Below are 24,722 nucleotides of genomic sequence, written 5' to 3'. Positions count from 1 at the left end.
ATCCAGATGGGAAAGCATAGGGAATACTCGTGCTAGTGCACTCAAAGGAGAACAAAGGCTAGACATGATCCAAACCCTCCTAGAGTGTTGAGTGAAGAAGAGAGGAGGAGCACGGAAGTATATGAACAAGAGAATCTGAGGAGGAACAACAGTTTGTGGTTGCTCACCAGAGGAAGGGAAAGGAAAAGGTTGTTGAGACATCCCGTAGATCCTCCCGTGGTCAAGCCCCTAGTGTCATGCCATCCTTTGCAGCTCAACCCACACCGGTCAAGAGAAATAGGGGGATAGCTTATGAGATTTGTCCACCGCCCCCAACCTCTGTTCTTCAACACATTGTCAAATCATGGACTAATTAGGCTTAATAGATTCGTCTCGCCGTTTAGATTCGTCTTATGTAATGGGTTTTGTAAATAGTCTACGTTTAATACTTCTAATTAGTATCTAAACATTCGATGTGACGGGTGCTAAAGTTTAGCAAGTGGAAGAAAACAGGCCCTAAATCCTGCACAACCGTGGAGCAGTTACATATACCCAGGGGTTCTCCGTGTCATCTCGGCAACCCTCACAAACTTCCCCTCGCCGTCCTAGCGGAAGAACAGAGGTTGGGGGCGCAATGGCAGCGGATCCGAGCTTCGTCGTCGGGATTATAGGTCAGTTCATCGTCACCGGGGGCATCAGACGCTCTGGCTCTCCACTCATCTTTTCCATTCCTCCAACCGAATCGATCACCGCGTCCTCTCTTGCATCAACCAGTCCCCTCCACCCTGATGGTTTCATCTTCTTCTTCGCAGGGAACGTGATCTCCATCCTCGTCTTCGCGTCGCCGATGTGAGTTAATCCCATCAAGCAATTCTCATCTGTTTATGCAAGATGCATATATGCGTAGGTGCAGCGCAGGCTGGTTACTGACGGGCGGTTTCGCTTTTGTGTTCGATGAACTGAACTGAACTGAAATCCTTCAGCAAGACGTTCCGGCGGATCGTGAGGAACAGGAGCACGGAGGACTTCCGGTGGCTGCCGTACGTCACCACCCTGCTGAGCACCTCGCTCTGGACCTTCTACGGCCTGCTCAAGCCCGGCGGCCTCCTCGTCGTCACCGTCAACGGCGCCGGCGCCGCGCTCGAGGCCGCCTACGTCACGCTCTACCTCATCTACGCGCCCAGGGAGACCAAGGTTGTCCATCCCTTCCCTTCATGCGCCTATCGTCTCTCGTACCTTCCCTGAAGGAATTGAAACGCCATGGCTCCTGAATGTTTGCTGTGGTTCTTCAGGCGAAGATGGTGAAGCTGGTGCTGGCCGTGAACGTCGGCTTCCTCGCGGCGGTCGTCGTGGTGACGCTGGCGGCGCTGCACGGCGGCGCCCGGCTGCTCACCGTCGGGGTGCTGTGCGCCGTGCTGACGATCGGGATGTACGCGGCGCCGCTGGGCGCGATGGTCAGTACTACTGAGATCACTTCATGTCGAACTGATACTCGATTGCGAGGCAGAGTATCGTCACACTAGCCATTTTCTTTAAAAAAAAATCTTGGGGAAAGGTTAGCTTTTAGCTGATGAGCAGGTTTGATGCTGCACACGTATGAACTCGTTTCGCACTTTTGGTAGTAGCGTGTGTTCCGGCGTCTCTGTTTCTTTTTGACTTGAGATGCTCTCTTATTAGGAAATGGAAACGCAAGGTGACCTTATCTATGGGGAGATACCATACACCTTTCTAGAACATGCCTACCTTAGAATGTTAAGATAAGGTAGCACTGGCACCAAATTACCAATGCTCGCACCTACTTTCCTGACCTGTCATGGAGGAGTGTTTGGTCTGATGTCGTTTTCTTTGATTTATAGCCGCACCAGAAGCAGCAATGTGTCTATCTAGCACGAATTCATCAGATGTCCATGAACCTGACCACTTACCTAAATCCTTACAGCCACTATCCCAACTCCCTTGTACGATGCATCCAGCTTGTTTGATGCCTTGGTGACATTGTGGGATCCAGAAAGTCCGCTGGCTTGCTTGTACGAACACTGATAATGGCTTTGGGCGTGTGATTCACATGCAGCGGACGGTGGTGAAGACCCGGAGCGTCGAGTACATGCCCTTCTCCCTGTCCTTCTTCCTCTTCCTCAACGGCGGCGTCTGGAGCGTCTATTCTGTGCTCGTCAAAGACTACTTCATCGGAGTACGTGTCTCGATCACTATTTCTATTCCCAAAACATCTGAACCTGACGCCGTACGTGCCGGTGGCACGTACGCGCCGCACAGGTCCCCAACGCCATCGGCTTCGTCCTGGGCACGGCGCAGCTGGTGCTGTACATGGCGTACCGGAAGGCGGCGCCGGCGCGCAAGGACGACGACGACGAGGCCGCGTCGGAGGAGGCCGACGAGGAGGAAGGGCTTGCCCACCTGATGGGGCAGGTGGAGATGGCGCAGCGGCGGGTGCGGCTGCACAAGGGGCTCAGCCTGCCCAAGCCGACCGGCGCGCCGCTGTCGTCGCCGCGCAACGGGTTCGGGAGCAGCATCATCAAGTCCCTGTCCGCCACCCCCGTCGAGCTCCACTCCGTCATGCACCAGCACGGACACGGCCGGTTCGAGCCCGTCAAGAAGCACGACGACGCCGAGGCCAACGAGTGACGGATAATGGAGGATCGGAGGAGGATCGTTCAGGCGTTTCTGTGTGCGCTGCGTAGAGACGACGGGAATTCGAATAGCCTGCGTGTGTACATAGTATCCGTGGAGAAATACAGATCAGTAGCGGTTAGAATGGAGTGGTTAGTGAACTTGACTGTGTCTTGAAACTCGTATGCGCGAGCAGCTTCCTTTTTTCCTTTTTCCTTTTTTCTTTTTGCGATTAGTACGCGCGAGCAGCTTGGGCCTTTGTTGCAGTACCCTCTGCCCAACTACGGATGATTATGGGACCGTGGCCAAGCGTGGGCTGTTGCGATGTAACTTGGATTTTGAGCCCACGGAGATATTTGCGTAGGTGGTACTACTACGTAAATATTTTATTTGTTCGCGAAGGCACATCAGGAATTCAGGATGATACTTTGTTCAGAGGACTACACCGTTCCAACTTCGAAACAACAGTGACCTGTATATGTACAAATTCGAATCATCGGAGGAGAGCAGCCTGGCAAGCAGATCGAAAGCCAGTTTGGCCAGCGCGCGGTAGCTGTCGATTGCCGGCTCGCCGTATAATCTTTCACCCCCGATATCCCCCGGAGGCCGTGCGCTTCGTTTCATCGCGAGCGCGACGGGTCCGGCTCCGGCTCCGGCACTGGTAGACGTCCCCGGAGGACGTCCATGTCCCCCGGCCTGCAGCTGCAGGGGGCGCGGTGCGTGCGTGCCGAAATGTGACTACCAAACCTTGGCGCGCATTCTCCGATCAACTTGTCAGCTTGCCGGCGGACGGCCTCGATCTACCGTGCCAACCTTATTATTGGCGTTGGGAGATCGATCAGCGCGTTGCTTGCTCGTCCTGTATTTAGCAGGCACGGATCTCTGATTTCCTGCAGTACTTTTTGACATGGCACGACACAAGGGTTTACACATCTGTTCTGCTTGGTATGTACTGTCGTTGTCGTGCATCAAAACTCACGTCACTTCTGTTCTTCCATTGAATATTTGCTATGCAAAGCACGTATTCTGATATTACTTCAATACTAATGTTCTTTAGACTATCAAAATTATTGCATCTGTCGTATAAAATATCACTACTGGCTAGATTTGTTTTCTTAATAAAGGATAATCAAGTATAACAATTATTTTAGTTTTTTTCTTACTGAAATTCAGCATGGTATCAAATCTAGATGTGCTCAATTCATAGTGAGAGAAGAAAGTCATAATACGATGTACCAAGTCCGACCAGGGCAAGGTAGAGGATCTTCTAGAGGTCCATATATGTATACCATGAGATTGAGAGGGGGTGTTTGGGAAACACCTATTAGTGCCTGTCACATCGGATATTTGGATACTAATTAGGAGTATTAAACATAGACTATTTACAAAACTAATTGCACAGATGGAGTCTAATTCACGAGACGAATTTATTAAGCCTAATTAGTCCATGATTTGACAATGTCCTGCTACAGTAAACATGTGCTAATCATGGATTAATTAGGCTCAATAGATTCGTCTCCCGAATTAGTATAGGGGTTCTGCAATTAATTTTATAATTAGCTCATGTTTAGTCCTTCTAATTAGCATCCGAACATCCGATGTGACACTCCTAAAGTTTAGGACCTCGTATCCAAACACCCCCTGAATCCTAAGAAATGTCTATACTAGTGAACATGACATGAGAGGGCCGGGACACTTAATAACTAAAACAATTTTACTATTTTTACATTTTTGCCCGATTTGTTGTTAAGTTTACTTCAACTTTGTTTTATGAACATGATATGCGTATAGAGATTGATTGTTGCCTGATCCAGTGGTGTTGATGCAGTGGCTTGAATTTTAAAAATTGTGACATGTGCCTACAATACCAACTAACAAAGGTTTTTAGTCCCGAATAATTTGGGATAGACTAGAAATTAAACACAGAGAGAGCCTCAGGTAAAAAAGAAGCATTAGTGTAGTAAGGCTACTAGTCCTATTGCATTGCATCATATGCATTAAATGAGGGTATATATAGGATGCTTTGGTGACATGGCACATACTCCACCCCATCACTACTAGTACGGGTTGAAAAAACTGGTACTAAAAGGGTATTAACAAATTTTTAAAAAAAGAAATTCCCTCGCCGGTCCCCCCTGCCCGTCTCCTCCCGCCGCCCGCCACCCACCCCCGCCGCCCTTCGCCCCGCCGCCCTCCACCCCTTCACCCGCCCGTCGCCCCTCCGCCCGCCCCGCTGCCGCTCTCTGCCCTCTGCCCGCCCGCCGCTCTCCGCCCTCCGCACCGCCGCCGCTCCCGCCACCCTCGCCCGCCCACCACCGCTCCCGCCGCTCGCCGCCGCCTCACCTCCCCCGCCGCTGCTCCTTACTGCCGGTGAGGGGCGAGCGGAGGGGGGAGGGAAGGGGAGGCAGAGGAGGAGAGGAGTGAGCTGCTGTGTGTGTGTGTGTGTGTGTGTGTGAGAGAGAGAGAGAGAGAGAGGAGTGGGGGGAGGAGACGGGATAAGAACGAAGGTGGCCGGGTGGAGCGGGTGGATAAGGTGGCCAGGTGAGCGGGATGGGAGCTTTTAGTACCGGGTGGAGCCTCCACCCGGTACTAAAGGGTGACCTTTAGTACTGGTACTAAAGGGGTTCGCGGGGGCTCCTCGGGGACTATCCGTTAGGCCCGGTACTAATGCTCATATTAGTATCGGGTCAAAATGCAACTGGTACTGAGCCTCGGGACGAATGCTCAGTTTTCCACTAGTGCTCCCTCCGGTTTTCTTTTTACATGTCACATTAGGTTTGTCCTAAGTCAAACCTATCCAACTTTGACTAGATTTATATAAAAATACAACAACAATTATACTACCAAACATATGCACTATCAAAATATATTCCTTGGTGCATTCAACGAAACAAATTAGGTATTGTAGATGTTGAACTTGGTCAAAGTTGAACATGCTTGACTTAGGACAATCCTAATGTGATATGTAAAAAAATCCAGAGGGAGCATATAGTTGAAAGAATAGAGAGAATGGAGCAGTTATCTCGCCTCATGGAGATACGGCTTGGGCTCCATACATCAAAAGGTAAAAAAAACATTTTGGGTCCACTCAAATATGCACAACCACATTGCAATTAATTGTGTTTAGTGGTATAATTATTACAAACATAACTTTGATTTTTCACAATCAAGAGACGAGGCAACAAATAAAAGTTACACAATATACATATAAGTGCTTCTTAGAAGCATGCTGATTGGTACGAGTAGGTGATTTATATAGTAACACACGTGATGATTTGGCAACACAAACTAAAGTAAAGCAGGCCAACTGAACATATCATGCCTGCTACACGCATTGATTTAATTTATGCTTAGTTATTTATAGCGTCGATGATAGATCAACAGGGCCACGGCCAGACCAGTAGCTCCAGCTGATATTGGAGCCATGCATGAAGGGGTCTAGGGGATTAATGAGAAGGCCTGGGGGGCGAGGTTGAGGATGCCGCTAAGGATGCCAGTGAGGATCTGGATGATGACGCTGATGATCCCGCCGAGGCCGAGGTCGCCGCCGCCGCCGCCGCTGCCGGTGGTGATGCCCAGGAACTTCATCGGCGACACCAGCTTCCCGGAGGCGCCGGCCAGGGACGCGTCGCAGGCGGCCAGTGGGGTGGTCACGACCAGGTTGCACTGGTTGCTCATTATAGCGGTGAGCTGATCCCTGCTGGCACCGGGAATGGTGATGACGAAGTTCCCGCTCGAGTCCGCTGTGGCGCCGGCCATCGCCTTGCCGTAGCACATAAACTGCACGGTTGCGTCTGTCCGGACCAATGCAAGAAACAAGGGAAATATAATTACGATCATACTAGGCGTGTACAACTACGGGAATAATGTCTCTAGGCGAGTTAATTAGACAGAGAGATGATCGATGATTCGATCGATATGCCTTACTAGGGAACGCCGGCGCCGTGGCCACATTGATGTTGTTCCCTGTGGAGCATGGCACCGCGCCGGAGATGACGACACTGGCGTTGGGGCTCGCCCCCAACCCGGCACAGCGGGTCACCTGGCCGGCGGCGACGACGACGGTGAGGAGCGCGGCGAGGACAAGGCTCTTCGGCGCCATTATATTGCTGCCCGTTGCTAGTACTCTAGCTCACTCCTCGATCTCACTCGATCTGTTGTTCGATCTGTTGTTCGGTTAGTTGTAGCTCATGCTGCTGCATGGATCCGGTATTTATAGGCATGGGAGGCCAACAACTTGCTGCTGCATGCGTGGTTCTTCACCGTGTAGCTGGCTAGCAGTAGGTTCAGGACTTGAGGCTCACGGGTCAGCTTCACCGCCGCGCGTGCTTCCAGTGGTCGAAGCGCACACGCTTCGATCTGTCCGCGTTGGGCGTGCATGCCAGCGGCCGGGCAACTGGCACGGGCGCTAAGCTAGCTCGAGAGTACTATTTCTGATCGAGCTCTGTGTCAATTTGATGAGTTGAGGATCGATCACTCTTCAGCACCATGGTAATTGAAGACTGGCCTTGATAATGCATGTGTGGTCATGGCGATAGTAGGGGTGGTGTGTGGGCTACTATTATATTATATTAGCGGCAGCCTATAGGTGCGTGGTCCGACCCGAGAGCGTGTGGCGAGGCACTGCCGGGCTGCCGGCACGCCAGGCCGGCCATGCTCCACCTCGACGCCGGCGTCCCCGTGGGAATTCCTCCGGTTCACGCGTGCCGTACAGTGCCAAGAAGATGATACGGTGCCCGATTCCCTTGTGAAAATGGTGCCGCATCCACGAATAATAGTATTGGTTATTACGTTACCGTACCATTGAGAAATAATCTGTTCCTTTCTCTTTTTTTCGGGTAAGAATTGAGATGGGCTGGAGTGGGAAGAGAGAGAGAGAGAGAGAGAGAGAGAGAGAGAGAGAGAGAGAGAGAGAGAGAGAGAGAGAGAAGGAGAAGCCCACTTGTGCCAATAATTTCGTCTGTCGTATCTCTGGCATGCTCAAACTTTGTCACCTTGCTACCGCGCTGTCGTTGATGATGCGTACAGGGAACCGAGGCGTAGATCCTAGAGAATATTGGTGGTGAAAAGTCAGGTCGGCGATGGTGAAAGATTATTTAGTTAACGCTACTAACATCTTTCATTGGTCTTAAATTATCTAGTTAACGCTACTAACATCTAATCACTAAACATTATCTTTGTTAGTAAACATTATCACAAACACTAATATTCGGTGTACCACCGATCGATCGATCTAATCAAATATTCGAGCAGTTCATTAAGAGACCATCCTGTGAACAATTTTTGGCGGGAGATTGAGCTCCATTCAATATTCAGATTAGACATGTGTGCCTATGACTAATAACTTTGTATGATGGATCAGCCTATCTCATTTCTCAAACCAAAATAAGAAAGTAATGTTCACAACAAGGAGAAAATGATCCTACTCCTAAAATCAAATGCCCGATGATGGCGCTGAAAATTGCTCGTGAGGTATATGCATCACGCTCTATTCGTTACAAGAGTTCTAATCTTTCCCTATAGTAATTTTATGACTAGCCACCAGTTTTAAGTAGTCCTTAGCATTTTTCTTGAATGGCCGACACTTTTTCAATTATTTTTTTCTTTTGCACCAGTATTTTTACATTGCAAACAACATCATTCCCAACAAACAAATTATCAATGGTTATAGATAACAAACATAAGACTACAAACTGCTGGCCCTGGCCATTGATATAGAAACTGTTGGGGGTAAATTGTCACTCTTGAAATGATTATTCCGCTTTCTTCCATCGAAGATTACTAAAGTAATGAATAGCAAAACACGCTTCCCAAGTGACAGATAAAAAGGGATGGAGGAAGTACTTAGCAGGCATCGAGTTCCAAAATAGATATTTTAAAAAAATTATAAAAACTATGCTGGCACAACTTTCTTCCTTCATAAAAATATTTAAAATAGGTTACTCAACTGAAATTTGAATTTTAGAAGCATAACTTACACGCAACATGAAAATAAGATAACATAGGTTTCAAAATTGGATTGTAATTAATGCGACAGTAGTGCCCGTAGCTAACTATTTCTTTCAGGGAGTTTTACTGTTTTAGTGCTTATGGGGCCTATCCTAGGCCCAACTGAAGACATTGGACCGAATCCATGTAGTACTAACCCACCCAAAACTAATATTGGTCAAAGCCCAGTCAAGTGGACTGGCAATAATCCCAGTATCACTAAAGAAAAGTTGATTGTACAGTCAAACTTGTCTTGATCTTTGCAGATTGCATCGAATTTAATTTCCAGACAGCTTCAAGGGAAATATCCTCGGGTTGGCACACCCTCGGGTGTTAAGGCCTTGGTTGCCGGTGATATGCCGGGAAATACCCCAATTTCTTTTTTTTTCGAACTAATGACAGGAGCGCTGCCTTTCATTTAAGAGGAAATATCCCAATTTCTGCAGATTGCTAACAAAGCATCATCAGAAACAGAACTACGGGTGCCTGAGCAGATGATTCCATTTTCATCATACTTGTCTGGTAACTATGATCAGTCATCACCAGCATACATTGTAATAAGTTCGTTTATTTGTTTAGCTTATTCATTACTCGCTCTCATTTGTTTTAGATGCACCCATCATCAAGTTTCAGAGAGATCATCCATCATATCATCAGTTCATGCGGAAGGAGAATCCAGCAGGGGCGAGTCGGAAGACGCTGCCGAGCATCCCGGGCAGCGGGCCCTGCAGGCTGGACACCAGCGCCCCGGCCGCCGGCAGCGTCGCGTTGCACTTGGCCAGCGGCGTGTCCACCACCAGCTGGCAGGCGCCCACCAGCGCCCCCAGCGCGCCGGCCACGGCGTCCGCCTCCATCTGGAACGACCCGTCGCGGCCCGTCGTCGCCCGCGCCACCGCGCCGCCGCCGCACCGCAGCTCCACCTTCGCGTCTGCACGCACGCATGCGCCGCCGCGGCAAGTACACGTGAGAATGTTACGTGCCTCGTTATACACCAGCTGTTTAGAGGGTCACGCTGGCTGCGACCAGTGACCACAGCGGGCTGCGGGCGGCGGCGTACCTGGAAATGCCGGGGAAGAGGCTACGTCGATCAGCGTGCCAGTGTTGCACGGCACAACGCCGGAGACGACGATCCTGCCAAGCCTGCTCTGGGCGGAGGCTGCCACGCACGCCGCGGCGGCCACGGCGACGGCGAGAAGAAGAGCGGGCGCTCTAGGTGCCATTGCACAGGATCGGAGCTGTGGAAAGCGGCGCGATGCTATTAGCTTGATGAGAGCTAGCTTTACTTGCTCGACTGCTTGTTGCGGTGGTCGAGATGGAGAGGCGCCCTATTTGGCTATTTATAAGCTCGAACGACCCGGCCGGGACGTTGTTAGGTGGCGTCTGTTACCTCCGTTTTGATCAGGTGAAACCAGCTGTTTGGCTTAGAATGATTCACTTGTCGCCATCATCGAAAGTTAGTATGAACAGCCATGGTGCCACTACGGCAAAACCAGCTTTTGCGATCGATCAAATCATCTGAACCTTTTCTGCCTTTCGGAACCGGTCGCGCAGGCCTAGACTAGCTCTCCGCGCCACCAAAATGCGCGAGATCGGTGACTTTAATTTTTGCCAAAGCGAGAGTAAGCGATGTCGGCAAGTGTTTGCTCCACCGTGACAGCCGTTGCCGTCCCATTTTCAGGTCCTGCGGCTTTTCCCAGCACCATTGTATTTTTGCACTAGTGTTAGTGGTTTAGCATAATGATTGTATCCATAACAGGTCCTGCGGCTTTTCCCAGCCGCGCACCCCTCCTCCGCAGCTCGCCGGGCCGCACCTCCGCTGCCCCCAAGGGCTATGGCCGTGCCGCCCCTGCCCCCCGCAGCAGGGCCGGTGCCGTGAGGCCGCGCCGCCCCTGGCCCCCGCGGCGGCGCCGGGCCACGCCGCCCTTGAGCTGGATGGAGCAGGCGCTGAAGTAGCTGAGGTCCGCGAGGAGGACCTCGGTGCCGGTGAAGCAGAGGAGCGCGTCACCGCGGGAGACCGGGGTGTCGCGGCCGTTGCGACGGAAGTAGTCGCATCTTTATTGAATTGATTGATGAAGTCACTGGAATCAATAAACACATTGATGCTGATGAAGAAACAAATCGAGAGAGGGAGAAGATCAAGGCAAGGTGCATCTAGCACATCACATTAAAGCACTGCATCTTGAAGCAGATGGATTTTGCGTCCAGCAAATTGCCGCGCGAGTGCGTAGACGCGGTCGAGCCCATCCTTGAGGCGCGTGTTCTCTCCAGGGACACCTCCCAAGCACGGCCACCCGCAGTTGGCGCAGATGGGGTTGCGCATCGCCATGCAGAGAGGAAAAGGGGGAGAAATGCTAAGAGAATGACATGTGGCCCATTCATAATGGGTAAAATGAACTATTTACAATAAGTCCTGATGTTTCTGAAGTTGGAGCATCGCAATTAGCCAAACACGTACAACAACTCTATATTTTTCTAGAGTTGGTGGAGTGAAACAGCAAACAGATGAAGTTAGAGAAGTGGAGCTATTTTTTAAGTGAACTGCTGCCAAACACCTTGGTTCCTACTCCGCCCGTAGCACTGAGGGAAAAAGAGGCTAACGGGTTGTCACTGTTCGCAAATGGAAGAGTTTTGAGTTGCGTTTGATTCATCACGTGCTGGAAAACGGGCACCGATCAAGGGTATGGTGTCGTGCTTGAATTGAATCATGTAGAAATCGAGCGTTGCCCCGTCCTCGCCGCCTCCGCTTCGTCCCGTTCTCGGTGCCGCTAGCCCCGCTCCGGCCTCTGCCCTTAGCACTGAGGGAAAAAGAGGCTAACGGGTTGTCACTGTTCGCAAATGGAAGAGTTCTGAGTTGCGTTTGATTCATCACGTGCTGAAAAACGGGCACCGATCAAGGGTACGGTGTCGTCCTTGAATTGAATCCAGTAGAAATCGAGCGTTGCCCCGTCCTCACCGCCTCCGCTTCGTCCCGTTCTCGGTGCCGCTAGCCCCGCTCCGGCCTCTGCCCTCAGGCTCTTGCCCAACAGGATCCACCGCTGTCGTCCCATCCTGCATCGTCGTGTCAGCATTTCGTTGCCGGAATCCGCCAGGAGTAGTCAGGCAGGAAACCAGGGGAGGTTGCGGTTGGGCCAAGAGCCAGTTTAAGACCCAGGAAGACTAACTTAAAACTAGTGCTCGCACGCACATATTGGACCAGGCCCATCTATAATAGATATTGGAGAGGAGAGGTGAGAGCACGCTGTGTCGACGTATGAACTTGTTGGCAATCAAAATTGGTATCATCTTAACAAATCAGTCGGACCAGTTTTATAAATATTGTAAAAAATCTCTGATTGGACTTACCATTGCATAGATCTTGTCGAGGCAATCAAAATACATACGTAGAACGTCTAATTTGGAGTCTGGATAAGAGAGTTATGGCTCTGACAAGATTCACCCCTGTGTAGGCCGGTCAGATCGGTTTGGATGGGCGGTTTGATCGGTTTGACCAGCCTAATCCGAGTTAGGAGTTTTATTTTGACACGGGATTTGTATAAGCTTCGACTCCTACTGAGGCAGAACCTCCCCACCCTATATTTATGAAGGGTCACGGCCGATTGAGGGCAACCCAATCGAATTAAACAACTATGCATTTACTTTTTATCTTCTAAATCCTAAACTCCTTCTACAACCTCCCTTGTTGTTCATCTACTTATCTCCATGACCATAGATGGCGTCCTAGGCTTGCTAGTCAACCCTAGGGCACGCAGGCAACGTCCACATCCTGACGGGGTCCCTCTCGGGTGAGAGTTTCGACGGTCTTTGCTAGTTTGCTTATAAACTAGTTGTTCTTCACCACCACATAAGTGTGCTGGTTATCCATTTGCTGGTTTGCTCGTAAACCTAGCCATCCTCCATCACGTAAGCGTGGTAGTTATACTCTCGAACGATCGACTAGGGCGAAACCCTAGAACCAGTCTGACTGGGTTGTTGGACTAATCTAACCGGTCTACATAGCTATTTGATCTGTTCACGACCTAATGCTTCCGTATGTCAGCCGTAAATTGGGTCAACAGAACTTCTAACATCTAAACCAGTCCGTCCAATTTGCTGTTCTTTTTCCCCAATTCTTACTGCCTGCCTTAGTTCCAATTCTCTCCTTTACTCCCCGCTATCCTGCTCCTAACAATCGGTACTAGATTCACCTGCTCCTTTGATTGATTTGGGGTAATTAAGATGTAAATTTAAGGATTTATTTCAAGTTATTTTTTATGCTAGTGGTGGGCAGTTTGGAAACAAATTTAGGGGATTATTTTAAATTAATTTTAATAATAGCATAAGTTGGTAATTGAGATGAAGATTAGAGGTTGCTTTAGTTTACTTGATGTAATAGCACATGTGGATAATTTAGATATATATTTAGGAGTTATTTTAAGCTATTTCAGCATCGTAGGTGGGTAATTTTTTAAAAAATATAGATTCAATGGCTGTTATGACTTGAGTCTACCGAATAGATGGCCGGATGTTATGCTTTCTAGGATTCTAGGTGGCTTCATATGGAGACTTAAAAGAAACCTCCTAACGGTAAAATTGCCACGAGCAACAAAATATACAGCATAAACACACTCGGTTTTAGTTTTTAACGGACAAGGAGACAACAAAAGAGCATGCAGTACACATATGTGCTTATTAGTACTAGCACACGCTTTAAGGTACGACATATTATTACGTAGTACTCCCTTCATCCCAAATTATAAGGCATTCCAAGAATCTTGGAGAGTCAAATCATCTTAAGTTTGACCAAATTTATATGATAATATAATAACATTTATTGTATCAACTAAGTGTCATTAGATTCTTCATCAATTATATTTTCATAGTATACCTATTTGATGTCATAAATCTTTATAATTTTCTCTATAATTTTGGTCAAACTTGAGATGTTTTGATTCTCCAAGATTCTTGGGATGACTTATAATTTGGAATGGAAGGAGTACTTCATACATGTGACGTGACAGTTCAAAGGAAAAGCATGGCAATGCAACCTTACTGTACTTCAGGTCGCACTGCTGCGTGCATGCTGTTTATTCGTAGTGTTACCAGTACTACTCGGCGTCGATATATCGTGAACCGACACGGCCAGAGACATGCAGCTCTAGCCGAGGTTCGGGACGGAGGAGAAGACCCCGCCGAAAAGAGCGAGGATGCCGCTGATGACCGTGACGGGGATGCCCAAGATGGTCCCAACGATGCTGCCGACGGCGGTGACGCTGCCCGGGAGCTGCAGCGGCGCGGACAGCGTCCCGTTGGTGCCGGCCAGGGACACGTTGCAGGCGACCAGCGGGGTGGTCACCACCGCCCTGCACTGGCTGCTCAGCAGGGAGTTGAGCACTCCAGACGGCAGGCTCAAAACAGATCAGCCCATGATGATGGTGAAGGCCCCGGAGCTGTCCGTCGTCGCGTTGGCCACCACGGTGCTACCGCACACCGCCTGCACGTTGGCGTCTGGCCGGACCGATACAACGGAAAGGATAACAGCGTAATAACATCAGCGTCAACGATATATAAATACGTACGGATATGTATATATAGTAAGTAGCTAGTAACAGCTGACAGGCAACGCCCGGGACCGCCGCCACGTCGATGGCGCTCCCGATGCTGCACGGCACCACGCCGGAGGCGACGCCGACGGGGTTGCCAATGCCAGACAAGGAGGGAATCAAGCCCACCGCCGGACCGACGGCGGCGGCGAGGAGGACGAGGTTCTTGGGCGCCATTTCGATCTCTCTCTGTTTGTGCCGGGGGTGCGGCGGCTTTGCTGCTAGCTGCTGCTGCTGGGTTATGTTGACGATCTGCTGCTGTAGGGGTGGCTTATTAGCTTTTGTTGTTGTGTGTCCTAGGGTGCTGCATGGACCCGGTATTCATAGGCGTCCAACGCCCAAGCTCCTGTTCATCATTTGCAGTGAAAGCTGCAAGCCTTGGAGAGATGGGATCGACCGGCTCGAGTGCGCTCGTGCTTTCTGTCCGCGTCGGGCACGCAGATAATTCAGCACACCGAGACACAAGTTGCACCGGCACGCCGATGATAACCTCCCTTTTTTTCAGAAGAAATATCCCTATCTTCGTCGTCAACCTGGGCGGTGTTGCCAAACTGTTCAGGTTCGCTACTCCTGATACGGTACGAGGGCACGCATGGTGAGTGAATGTGACCGTGATCAGCCGGGATCAGTGGGAGACGATCGTGGAGGCACACTACGACGACGTAGCTACCTCGGTGCGTGGGCCGATCCGATTGTGATCTCACCAGCCCAGCACAACAGTGCCAGAAAGATGGATAGGGCAGACCGATCACGAGCTGAAGCGCGGCGGCTTCACCCGGGCCGGGCCTTTTGGTGGCTGCCGCCACCGAGAAACAGACGCCCCTGTCGATCGACTCCGACGTCTACTACGGATTTCCCATGCCGACGGCTGGCGGGCCGGCCGGCCGGCCGTTGAATGGTCAGCAACGCGGATGTTTGCTAAATTCACTTGATTAAGCTCGACACCTCTGCTAATGTTCATCAAAAGCAATCGACAAGCCGCAATGATAGTGTTTTAGACAAGCCGCTAGTCAATTAATTCTTCATGCATGCAATCTTGAGGAGTATCCATTGGGTCCACTGTTTGGAGGCACAAAAAAATTTCTCGTTCCTATAATAAAAAAAATCAAGATCCTTGCTATAGAGTGCCAGTTGCTAGCATTATTATAAAATTTACTATTACTTCCATAAGTCACAGATAAAGGATATTTTTGGTCTCCAACTTATCTCTAGCGCTCCTTTAATTTCTACTGTAATTTACGTATTTACATAGCTTGATAAAATTACAGAAGTCTATTTGCGGTCCTTCAAGAGGTAAAAAAAAAAGATTCGCATCAATTGTAACCTGCGTGGTGGAATGCATGAAAAGGGTGCCTTTGACAGTTTGGCTATCTCTCTGCATGTTGCGTTTCCTTATCTAGACAAACATCTAATGTGGATAGTGACCACTTCCACCAGTGAGCTGAGCTTTCGTATGTTAAGTGTGATGGGGATGTAGCCTCCACATATAAAAGTTCATCAATAAACAAAACTACCATTTTCACAAGTAAGAAACGAGTAGATTATAGGAAACTACTGGAGGACGTCGATTCGCTCGTGCTCCGAATGTAGATTAGAGGTAGAAGATTCCCTCCCTCCTTGCTCACTTGCGGGCGCCGCGCATGCTCGTTGTAACAACTAGTCAACTACTCCCTCCGTCCATCTCAAATTGTAAGTCATTTTGACATCTCTGGATTCATAACTTTTATTACGTATCTAGACATAAATATATATTTAGGAACATAACAAAATATATAAATCTAAAAATGTCAAAACGACTACAATTTGGAACAAAGGGAGTACTGTATTGTTTGCGCTAGTTAATTCGCTAGTTAATTCTTCCATGCATGCAATCTCATCAGGGGTATTCATTGAATCCACTTTTAGCCATATTGCTGCAGAAAGGAGGAGGGTCACCCGCACATCAAAACGGCATATCAATGTTTTTGGGGTACAATGGTGGGTATCTTTGCTTATATTTTAGTAATAAGCTATGTGTTTGAGAGATTTTTCATCGTATCCCCACTTAATTACATTACGCTATTTTTATTTCCCATGTGCTAGTCAATGCGCAATGGCTATACGTGGTTGTGAGCAGGGTGATCCGTGTGGGCCAAGGACCACCCCTGGAATTTTGGCCCAAAGCCCATTACCTCTTAGGAATTTGGCCAGCATCTGTTCCATGCGCCTTCGTTTTTCCGACGATGATTGCTTTGCTCGACTCTCGTACGAGGAAACCAGTGCTTCCTCCATTGGCTCGCGCCTTCGCATCCCCTAGAGAACAGACGGCGTCTCATTTTTGTTAAGTTGGATCACCCTATCCTGACATCCTAGCTACGCCACTGGTTGTTAGAGTCGGCATAACTCGGTATGAGTGCTCATATTTTTTTAGAATTTAACCGGCGCTATTTTTCACTAATAGGCAATGTGTAGGTATTTCTGAAAAATTCATCAATCTCAAGATGTACCAGCTCAGTCTCTCAAGGATACTCATAAGGGTAGGATTGCAGACAAGTATTTATAAAGATGAATGTACATGCATGTGTAAGCGCCTGCGTACGTACTTTTATAGAAACCTTTACCGATCATGATCAGCAACGCGGCGGCGGCATCACCCGGGCCGGCCCTTTTGGTGGCTGTCGCCACCGAGAGACGCCCCTGTCCAGTGTCGACTCCGCGCCGTGTCCATGCTCCAGGCATGCCGCAAAATCCCATCCAGCTCGAGGATCAGCTTGTAGAACAACACCGACGAATCGGCAAACGCTAGTCGCATCCATGGACGGAGCACCAGCGAATTGGCTTGTATAGTCTAATATTTCGACGCCACAAACGACTTTTACAACATCAACACCACCACGATGGGTCTTATCTACCTGTGGTTACAGAGGAGGAGCAGAGGTTGAGCTGGCTGGTTCAGCAACTGGTACGAAGCTGGAGAGGACGTGCACGACCTCACGCATGGTGGGGCGCGCCTGGCTGTCCTCGCGGACACACGATGTGCCCACCCTGAAGAGGCGGGCGATCAGGTCGGCAGGCTCCCGCGGCAGCCGCGGGTCTGCCACGGCCAGGACTGCCGTGGTGTCCGACGGCGTCGGCACGGCGCTTCGGGCCCAGTGGACGAGGTCGATCTCGTCGCCGAAGTCACCGAGCGGGCGGCGCCCCGTGACGAGCTCCAGCAGCACCACGCCGAAGCTGTACACGTCCGTCTTCTCATCCACCCGCAACGTGTACGCGTACTCTGCTTACCACACGCCTGACATCTTTGTGATGTGTCCGTGGCTGCCTGCTAGCAATGCAACACGATATGGTCGAGTGCTCGTTCTTACCTGGGGCGATGTACCCGTACGTGCCGGCGATGGCGGACACGCACTCCTCAGCCGCCACTGCTCCGGTGCCGGAGCCGGACGCTCCGCGGCTGAGGAACTTGGCGAGGCCGAAGTCGGCGACGTGCGCCTCCATGGCCGCGTCCAGCAGGATGTTGCTCGACTTGACGTCGCGGTGCAGGATCCTCGGCAAGCACTCGTGGTGCAGGTAACACAGCGCGCGCGCCGCCTCGGTGGCGACGCGGTGCCTCGTGTGCCAGCCCAGGAGCGCGCCGTTGTCGCCGTGCAGGACCCCTCCCAGCGACCCCGCCGGCATGAACTCGTACAGCAGCAGGTTCCCCTCCGCGCCCGACGCGAAGCCCAGCAGCCGCACGATGTTGCGGTGCCGGACGCCGCCGAGCGTGGCCACCTCGGCCCGGAAGCCGTGGTCGCGGCGGCGGCCGGGCCCCGGGAGGCGCTTGACGGCGACCTCCGAGCCGCCCCGTGTCGCGCAGCGGTAGACGGTGCCAGCGCCGCCCCTGCCGACGACGTTCTCCTCCCTGAGGGATCCGAGCACGTCGTCCATTTCCAGGTCCAGGTTGTGGAACCGCGTCATCTTCCAAGACGCAGGCCGCCGCTTCGCCGCCTCACGCCACCTTACCCCAAGGAACACGGCCATGGCCACCGCCACGGTGCTGACGGACGGCACAAGCCACAGCAGCATCCTCGGCTTGTCGCATCGCGCCAGCGAACGCTGCAGACGGTAGCACGAAGCGGCGGTGACGTGCTCCACACAGAGGCCAGGGTTGCCTTCGAAATCTGACGCGTCTGAGAGGACGAACACCCCCTGAAGTTGTGACACTGACACACGGCCGCTGAGGTTGTTGTAGGAAACATCGAGGACGCCGAGGCTGATCATCTCACGGATCTCTAGCGGAAGCTCACCGGAGATTCTGTTCCTCGACAGGTTCAACGTTGTTAGAACCTTCAGATTTGTGATCTCTTTCGGTATCTCTCCGGTGAGCTGGTTGCGGCTGAGGTCTAGAACGGTCAGCGACTCACAGTGGCTGAGCTCTCGCGGAACGCTGGCGGTGAGCTCGTTGGCGCTGAAGTTGAGCGTGGACAGCTTCTTGAGATGCCCAATCTCCGGCGGCACAGCACCGGATAAACTGTTGGACGCTACTGACAAGAAGCTCAGCCCGGCACTGGGAGTCACATCCGGGAGCTCGCCTGAGAGCAAGTTATGGCTCAAGTCCAACATGGTATTCTTAGGGAGATCAAGAAAGCCGGCCGGAATGGAGCGGCTGAGGAAGTTGTTGTTCAGGCGAACTCTGGTAAGCGTCTTGCAGTTGCCGAGGTCTTCGGGTATTGGTCCAGAGAGCTTGTTCCACATCAGAATGAGAGACTGAAGCCGCCTGCCGGAACAGAGATGGGGCGGTATGGCGCCGGTGAGGTGGTTATCCGTGACATCCAGCGTCAACAACCTGCCGTTCTTGCCAAGGTTGGCCGGGAGTTCCCCAGTAAGGTTGTTTTGCCATGCTTGGAGGATTTCCAGCTGAGGCAATTCCCCAACAAACTTTGGAATCACACCTTGGAGTTCGTTGGCAAATAGCTGGAGTAGTCGCAGTCGGGATAGACCGGCGAAGCTTGCCGGTATCTTGCCGGTAAGCTCGTTGAAGGAGAGATCCAGGTACGTGAGGTTCTTGAGGCTGCCGAGCTCGGCAGGGATTTCCCCGCCCAAATTGTTCGAATAGAGGTAGAGTATTTCAAGCCGAGTGAGGTGGCCGAGCTCCGGAGGGATAGGTCCTGTGAGATGGCAGAGGGCCATCTCAAGGTCGACAAGGGCCTCAAGCTCGCCGAACTCCGACGGGATGCCGCCGTCGAATGAGTTGCCGTACCCTAAATTCATCACCTTTAGTCTCTTGAGCCTCGACAGTGACGGTGGCACACGGCCGGATAGCCAGTTGCCGCAGAGCCAAAGGAACTCGAGCCGCTTGATGTCGCCGTACTCCTCGGGTATGCTGCCCGAGAAGTAGTTACCGCCAAGGTTCAGGTGTCGCAACCTTGTCAGCGACCTGCCGAACGGCGGGAGGGGACCGGTGAGGTTGTTACAGTAGACATCGATCACCTCGGCGGAGGGGAAGTAGGGTGCCGGTGGTCCGTACGGGAAGAAGCCGGAGATGTTGTTGTGGGAGAGGTTGAGGTGGCGGAGGAGAGGCATCGAGGCAAGCGATGCTGGTATAGGGCCCAACAGGAAGCAGGAGGCGACGGTGAGGCTTGAGAGAGCGTCGAGCAGCGAGACCGCGCTTGGAAGCACGCCGCCGTATAGAGGGACGCCGGTGAGGTTGATGGCGACGACGCGGCTGGAGGCGTCGCATGTGACCCCGGAGAAGTTGCAGTGCTGCCACGGAGGTGATGTTGCAGTAGACGAGGACGTGATGTCCCAGTCGGCGAGCGAGGTGCTATTGCCAGCGCTGCCGGTAAGTAGGGATGACTTGAGCTTGGAGAGCGCGTACAAGTCGTCGATCTCCGGCGAGGCTCCCGCGGCGACGGCCGTCGCGGCGAGGAGTGGGAGGAGGAGGCGTATGCACGGATGGGGGTTGTTGCATTGCACCAGCGCCATTGCGTGCATGTGGCGAGGGCCAGAGTTCACGCTTCATCACGCAGCGAGAGAATCAAGAACGTACATTAATTAGCTAATTAGGCACTCCTCGTCAACGTCAACGATAGTGATGGTCAGGGTCGTCTTAGGAGCTTAATTTAATCACTAATCACTCTCCCAACTGCCGGCAGCATTCCTCCTACATTCATTTTAGCTTTGTAAATTCGTTTGCACCAAGATGCATGCCCCCTTTTACTCAGGACTTGGGCGTCGTTTCAGTGGCCTTCTTATTGCCTCAACTTTCCCCCCTCCAAATTATCCGTCCCACTTTTGGTCAATAGGAAGGTAGATCCGTTGAGCAGTGGAATATACGAGTTGCAATGGAGTATAGGTGCCTTTCTACCACGCCAGAGATGCGTTCCACTTTTGAGGTTTGAATTTAGTGCCTGTTTACTGCAAAGCCACCTGCACTTAGACTTTAAAGAGTCTTGCGTGTTAAAGATTTTTTGCTTTAGACTTTAAAGAGTCTTGCGTGTTAAATTTTTTTTGCTACCTGGTGGGTCCTATTTATCTGGGCCGTGACCGTGAAGCTTCCTATAAAACTGGGGACAAACCAGCTTCTTAATGGTGAGGAAAATCATGAATATAATCTGATGCTCCACGTCTTTTCTATAATCCCCCCAGGATGCTCCACTCCCTTCCATCCCTACAAAAACACCAAAGTGCATCAATAATTCATCCAAAAGTATAGATGGATAGAGGATGCAAGGATGTATGTTCATGCAAATTTTTGAGTAGAACAAAATTATGTGCATATTAATATGCCAATTTGTCTTTTCTAGTTCTCATTCCGATGGTATACTGTAACGATCACTCACGCTTTGGAAGTCATTGGTGAAGCATACAACACATCAGTGCTATTAAGAGGAAGAAAAATAAGAAATGATGTTTGAGCAATGTAGCAAGGTCTCATTGAAATTTCAATGAAAGAAGAACATCACAGTAGAAGGAGACCCTTCCCCTCTAAGCCTGGAGCTCGTAGAAGGTTCTCGGCAATCCCTCTTCCTCTAACTCAGGTCACTGGCGGCAAAATTTGGGCACTGTCTAGGAACCGTGGCAAACGCAACAAGCTCTCTCGGCACTTCGGAGCAAGAAGCATCATCCTCCCATCGCTAAGGTGCCAGCCGCAAACTTCCAAGTTCCAATTAACTGCTTGTCTCTCGCTCCTTAGCTCAGTTGCTATCAAATGCCCTTTCCGTTACAAAGCTAACTAATCCCTTTGTTTCTTGTCACTATGGCAATGATTTGATAAATCAAACAAAGTCGATGAGCTTCTTCTTCTCCGGTGCAGCAACCACGAGTCCGAGATCTGTCTGCTTCTCAGAGCCGACCCAAATTGCTAGTAATAAAGGATCGCACTCCACGGCACCGCCGTCCGCGGTCTCTATCTGGCTATCTCCCCGGCTCTCCTCCCCCGCCGCCGACCTCCATGGACAAGAAAGCCGCCATGCCCATGAAGCAGCAGACCGTCGTCCTGTACCCCAGCCCCGGCGTCGGCCACATCGTCCCCATGGTGCATCTCGCCAAGGTCTTCCTCGCTCACGGCTTCGACGTCGCCATGGTCATCGCCAAGCCGCCCGCCGGCTCGCCCGACTTCCGCATCGTCGACGTCGGCGACCTCGCCGCCTCCAACCCGGCCATCACCTTCCACGTCCTCCCTCCGGTCCCCGACGCCGACCTCGCCGTCCCCGGCAAGCCCCCGTTCCTCCTCACGCTCCAGGTGCTCCGCCGCTACGACGGCGAGCTCGAGCGCTTCCTCCGCTCCATCCCGCGCCGCCGCCTGCACTCCCTGGTCACCGGCATGTTCTCCACCAGCGCGGTCGACGTCGGTGCGAGAATCGGCGTCCCCGTCTACGCGTTCTTCGCCTCGGCCGCCGCCACCCTGGCCGTCGTGGCCCAGATGCCGGCGCTGCTTGCCGGTAGGCCGGCGGGGCTGAAGGAGCTCGGCGACGCGCCCCTCGAGTTCCTCGGCGTCCCGCCGTTCCCGGCGTCGCATCTCGTCAGGGAGCTGCTCGAGCACCCGGAGGACGAGCTCTGCAAAACCATGGTGGACGTCTGGACGCGCAACACGGACGCCGCCGGCGTCCTTGTCAACACGTTCGAGTCGCTGGAGAGCGCGGCCGTGCGGGCGCTGAGGGATCCCCGGTGCGTCCCCGGCCGGGCGCTGCCACCGATCTACTGCGTCGGCCCGCTGGTCGGCGGCGACGGCACCGGCTCAGCGGATCAAGGCAGAGCCGGGGCCGAGAGGCACGAGTGCCTCGCGTGGCTCGACGCGCAGCCGGAGGGCAGCGTCGTGTTCCTCTGCTTCGGCAGCAGAGGCACGCACCCACCGGAACAGCTACGGGAGATCGCCGGCGGCTTGGACAGATCTGGGCACCGGTTCTTGTGGTCTGTGCGGACGCCGGCCGGCGCCGGCGACCCGGAGAGTCTTGACGCGTTCCTTCCGGAGGGGTTCTTGGAGCGGACCAAGGGCCGGGGCCTCATCTTCAGGTCTTGGGCGCCGCAGGTGGAGGTGCTCCGGCACCCGGCAACGGGAGCTTTCGTGACGCACTGCGGGTGGAACTCGACGCTGGAGGCCATTAAAGAAGGGGTGCCAATGCTGTGCTGGCCGCTCTACGCAGAGCAGCTGATGAACAAGGTGTTCATAACCGAGGACATGGGCGTCGGGGTGGAGATGGAGGGGTACAGGGTGGGCTTCGTCAGGACCGAAGAGGTGGAGACGAAGGTGGGGCTGGTGATGGAGTCCGACGAGGGCAGGGTGATCAGGGCTCGGGCGGTGGCGCGCAAGAAAGAAGCAGTAGCGGCGCTGGAGGACGGCGGTTCGTCGCGGGCCTCGTTTGCTAGGTTCCTGTTTGATGTGGAGAATCTTGATAAGCAGCTTGGGAAGTGAGAGACGCTTATTTGGCATCCATGTATTTTCCGAATTTTCTACTACTCCCTCCGGGTTTTTACGTGTCACGTTAGTTTTGTCCTAAGTCAAACATGTCCAACTTTCATCAAGTTTATAGAAAAATACAACAACTATACTACCAAACATATGCACTATCAAAATATATTCCATTGTAGATTCAATGAAATAATTTTGGCATCGTAGATGTTGTTGGATTTTAAAAATATAAACTTGGTCAAAGTGGTACAAATTTGACTTAGGACAAACTTAATGTGATACGTATAAAAGACCAGAGGTAATAAACAACATCTGCTACCTCTACTTTTTCAGTTAATTTGGTATAAATTTGACTTAGGATAAACTTAATGTGATACGTAAAAAAGATCAGAGGTAATAAACAGCATCCGCTACCTCTACTTTTTCACCTTAATTTGCTACCTCATCGCATAAAGGTAACTTAGGTTTCGCTTAGCATACATCTATTTTTCCCAACCATTGGGTCTCAATCTAATCACCAGAACCTCTTCAACTTTATCCTCACCCACTCCTCCGTTCTCTCATTTTTCTTCTCCTGGCTAGCTACACAGCCAGATGCTCCAAACCTGACGGCAGAGGGACACTACCCCAAATGTAACAATGCTGCGGCGATATTCAGCGACCACGGATATGTGAAACTGGGTTCAAACTGTTCAGCGCCATGATACCAAGAAGTTAAGCAATCGCTCACCAGCCTACAAGTCAAAACATATCTAGTTTGTTTCACTGAGAACCTTCAGACTTCCACCAGCTCACATATCTGCTTCACTTGTGCAACGTTTCAGATTAAGCTTCAGAACAGCATTACCACCCTGTCATCACCAGTGGCTCCATGATAATCTTCTCCAAGAATTCAGAAAACATGATGTTTGACGTTATTTTGTCACAATATTCAAACGTGACGGATTAAAGTCTATTGAATTACTGAAAATCAAGAATAGAGAAAATTATTAGACTACGTACATCAGTACATGCAAGTTAATTTGTGTATGTGCTTAACAAACACATGGCCGCTAATTAATTAGCGTCTAATGGTTATCGGCGGGCACGGCAGCCGCTATCACTACGGGAGAGAGGAGCATGGGGCACTCGGCAAAGCCCCAAAATACTCGGCGAACCCTTTGCCGAGTGTAACACTCGGCAGTGGGCACACGGCAAAAATCCTGCCGGCAAACAAACTTTGCCGAGTGTTTTTTGCCGGGCACCCGGCAAAGCTTTTGCCGAGTGCCAAAAAACACTCGGCAACAATTTCAGAAAAAAATAAAAAAAAACAGTCGCTGGCCGCCGCCGCCATTGCCGGCCACCACCACCGCCGCCGTCGCCACTGCCGGCCACCACCACCACCGCCGTCGCCACTGCCGGCCACACGCCGCCACCGTCACTGGCCCAAGCCCTCCCTGGATCTCGCCGCCATCTCCCTCCACCTGGCCCACGCCGCCATCTCCCTCCCCCTCCATGGATCTCGCCGCGCCACCGTCGTCTCCCTCCCCCGGCTCGCGTCGCCGTTGTCCCCTCCGCCCCTACCCCCGCGCGTCGCCGTCTCCCTCCCCCGGCCCGCGCCGCCCCCCCCCTCCGCCCCTGCCCACGCGTGCCGCCGTCTCCCTCCCCCTCCCTGGATCTCGCCGTTGGGGGAGGGAGGG

General features: G+C 51.8%; 6 protein-coding genes across 7 annotated transcripts in view; 2 read left to right on the top strand and 4 right to left on the bottom strand.

Moving 5' to 3' along the window:
- The window catches only part of LOC101782544 (bidirectional sugar transporter SWEET16), a 3,580-nt gene extending 538 nt beyond the window's left edge, over positions 1 to 3,042 (top strand). Inside the window, exons 2-7 of the mRNA XM_004984379.4 lie at positions 496 to 650; positions 792 to 828; positions 963 to 1,173; positions 1,272 to 1,433; positions 2,051 to 2,170; positions 2,254 to 3,042. Of these exons, the coding sequence (XP_004984436.1) occupies positions 614 to 650; positions 792 to 828; positions 963 to 1,173; positions 1,272 to 1,433; positions 2,051 to 2,170; positions 2,254 to 2,622 (936 nt within the window). The 5' untranslated portion in view covers positions 496 to 613 and the 3' untranslated portion in view covers positions 2,623 to 3,042. The remainder of the gene's footprint in view (positions 1 to 495; positions 651 to 791; positions 829 to 962; positions 1,174 to 1,271; positions 1,434 to 2,050; positions 2,171 to 2,253) is intronic.
- Positions 3,043 to 5,700: 2,658 nt separating this feature from the next.
- LOC101754093 (phylloplanin) lies at positions 5,701 to 6,786 on the bottom strand. Its single transcript, XM_012849127.2, has 2 exons — positions 6,535 to 6,786; positions 5,701 to 6,401 (listed from the first exon to the last, which is right to left on the bottom strand). The coding sequence occupies exons 1-2, from the start codon at positions 6,707 to 6,709 to the stop codon at positions 6,046 to 6,048; spliced, it is 531 nt and encodes a 176-aa protein (XP_012704581.1). The 5' UTR covers positions 6,710 to 6,786; the 3' UTR covers positions 5,701 to 6,045.
- Positions 6,787 to 8,979: 2,193 nt separating this feature from the next.
- LOC101782139 (phylloplanin) lies at positions 8,980 to 9,898 on the bottom strand. The gene is made up of 2 exons (XM_004984378.2): positions 9,653 to 9,898; positions 8,980 to 9,523 (listed from the first exon to the last, which is right to left on the bottom strand). The coding sequence occupies exons 1-2, from the start codon at positions 9,813 to 9,815 to the stop codon at positions 9,249 to 9,251; spliced, it is 438 nt and encodes a 145-aa protein (XP_004984435.1). The 5' UTR covers positions 9,816 to 9,898; the 3' UTR covers positions 8,980 to 9,248.
- Positions 9,899 to 13,507: 3,609 nt separating this feature from the next.
- LOC101753269 lies at positions 13,508 to 14,445 on the bottom strand. The gene is made up of 2 exons (XM_022829778.1): positions 14,056 to 14,445; positions 13,508 to 13,991 (listed from the first exon to the last, which is right to left on the bottom strand). The coding sequence occupies exons 1-2, from the start codon at positions 14,349 to 14,351 to the stop codon at positions 13,730 to 13,732; spliced, it is 558 nt and encodes a 185-aa protein (XP_022685513.1). The 5' UTR covers positions 14,352 to 14,445; the 3' UTR covers positions 13,508 to 13,729.
- A 2,273-nt stretch (positions 14,446 to 16,718) lies between these two features.
- LOC101752861 (leucine-rich repeat receptor-like kinase protein THICK TASSEL DWARF1) lies at positions 16,719 to 20,142 on the bottom strand. The gene is made up of 2 exons (XM_004986939.2): positions 17,519 to 20,142; positions 16,719 to 17,430 (listed from the first exon to the last, which is right to left on the bottom strand). The coding sequence occupies exons 1-2, from the start codon at positions 20,124 to 20,126 to the stop codon at positions 17,072 to 17,074; spliced, it is 2,967 nt and encodes a 988-aa protein (XP_004986996.2). The 5' UTR covers positions 20,127 to 20,142; the 3' UTR covers positions 16,719 to 17,071.
- An 840-nt stretch (positions 20,143 to 20,982) lies between these two features.
- Positions 20,983 to 23,180, top strand: LOC101781738 (anthocyanidin 5,3-O-glucosyltransferase). Of its 2 annotated transcripts, none has more exons than XM_012849222.2 (2): positions 20,983 to 21,273; positions 21,448 to 23,180. In XM_012849222.2, exon 2 carries the CDS (start codon positions 21,586 to 21,588, stop codon positions 23,044 to 23,046), a length of 1,461 nt encoding a protein of 486 aa, XP_012704676.1. In that variant the 5' UTR covers positions 20,983 to 21,273; positions 21,448 to 21,585; the 3' UTR covers positions 23,047 to 23,180. The 2 variants fall into 2 exon arrangements, with proteins under 2 accessions (XP_012704676.1, XP_004984434.1); XM_004984377.3 differs by having other exon boundaries at positions 21,420 to 23,180.
- Positions 23,181 to 24,722: the final 1,542 nt, after the last annotated feature.

The sequence above is a fragment of the Setaria italica genome, chromosome IX (assembly GCF_000263155.2).
Source record: "Setaria italica strain Yugu1 chromosome IX, Setaria_italica_v2.0, whole genome shotgun sequence".
Taxonomy (NCBI): Eukaryota; Viridiplantae; Streptophyta; class Magnoliopsida; order Poales; family Poaceae; genus Setaria; species Setaria italica.
This window is presented reverse-complemented; position numbering and strand designations above follow the sequence as displayed.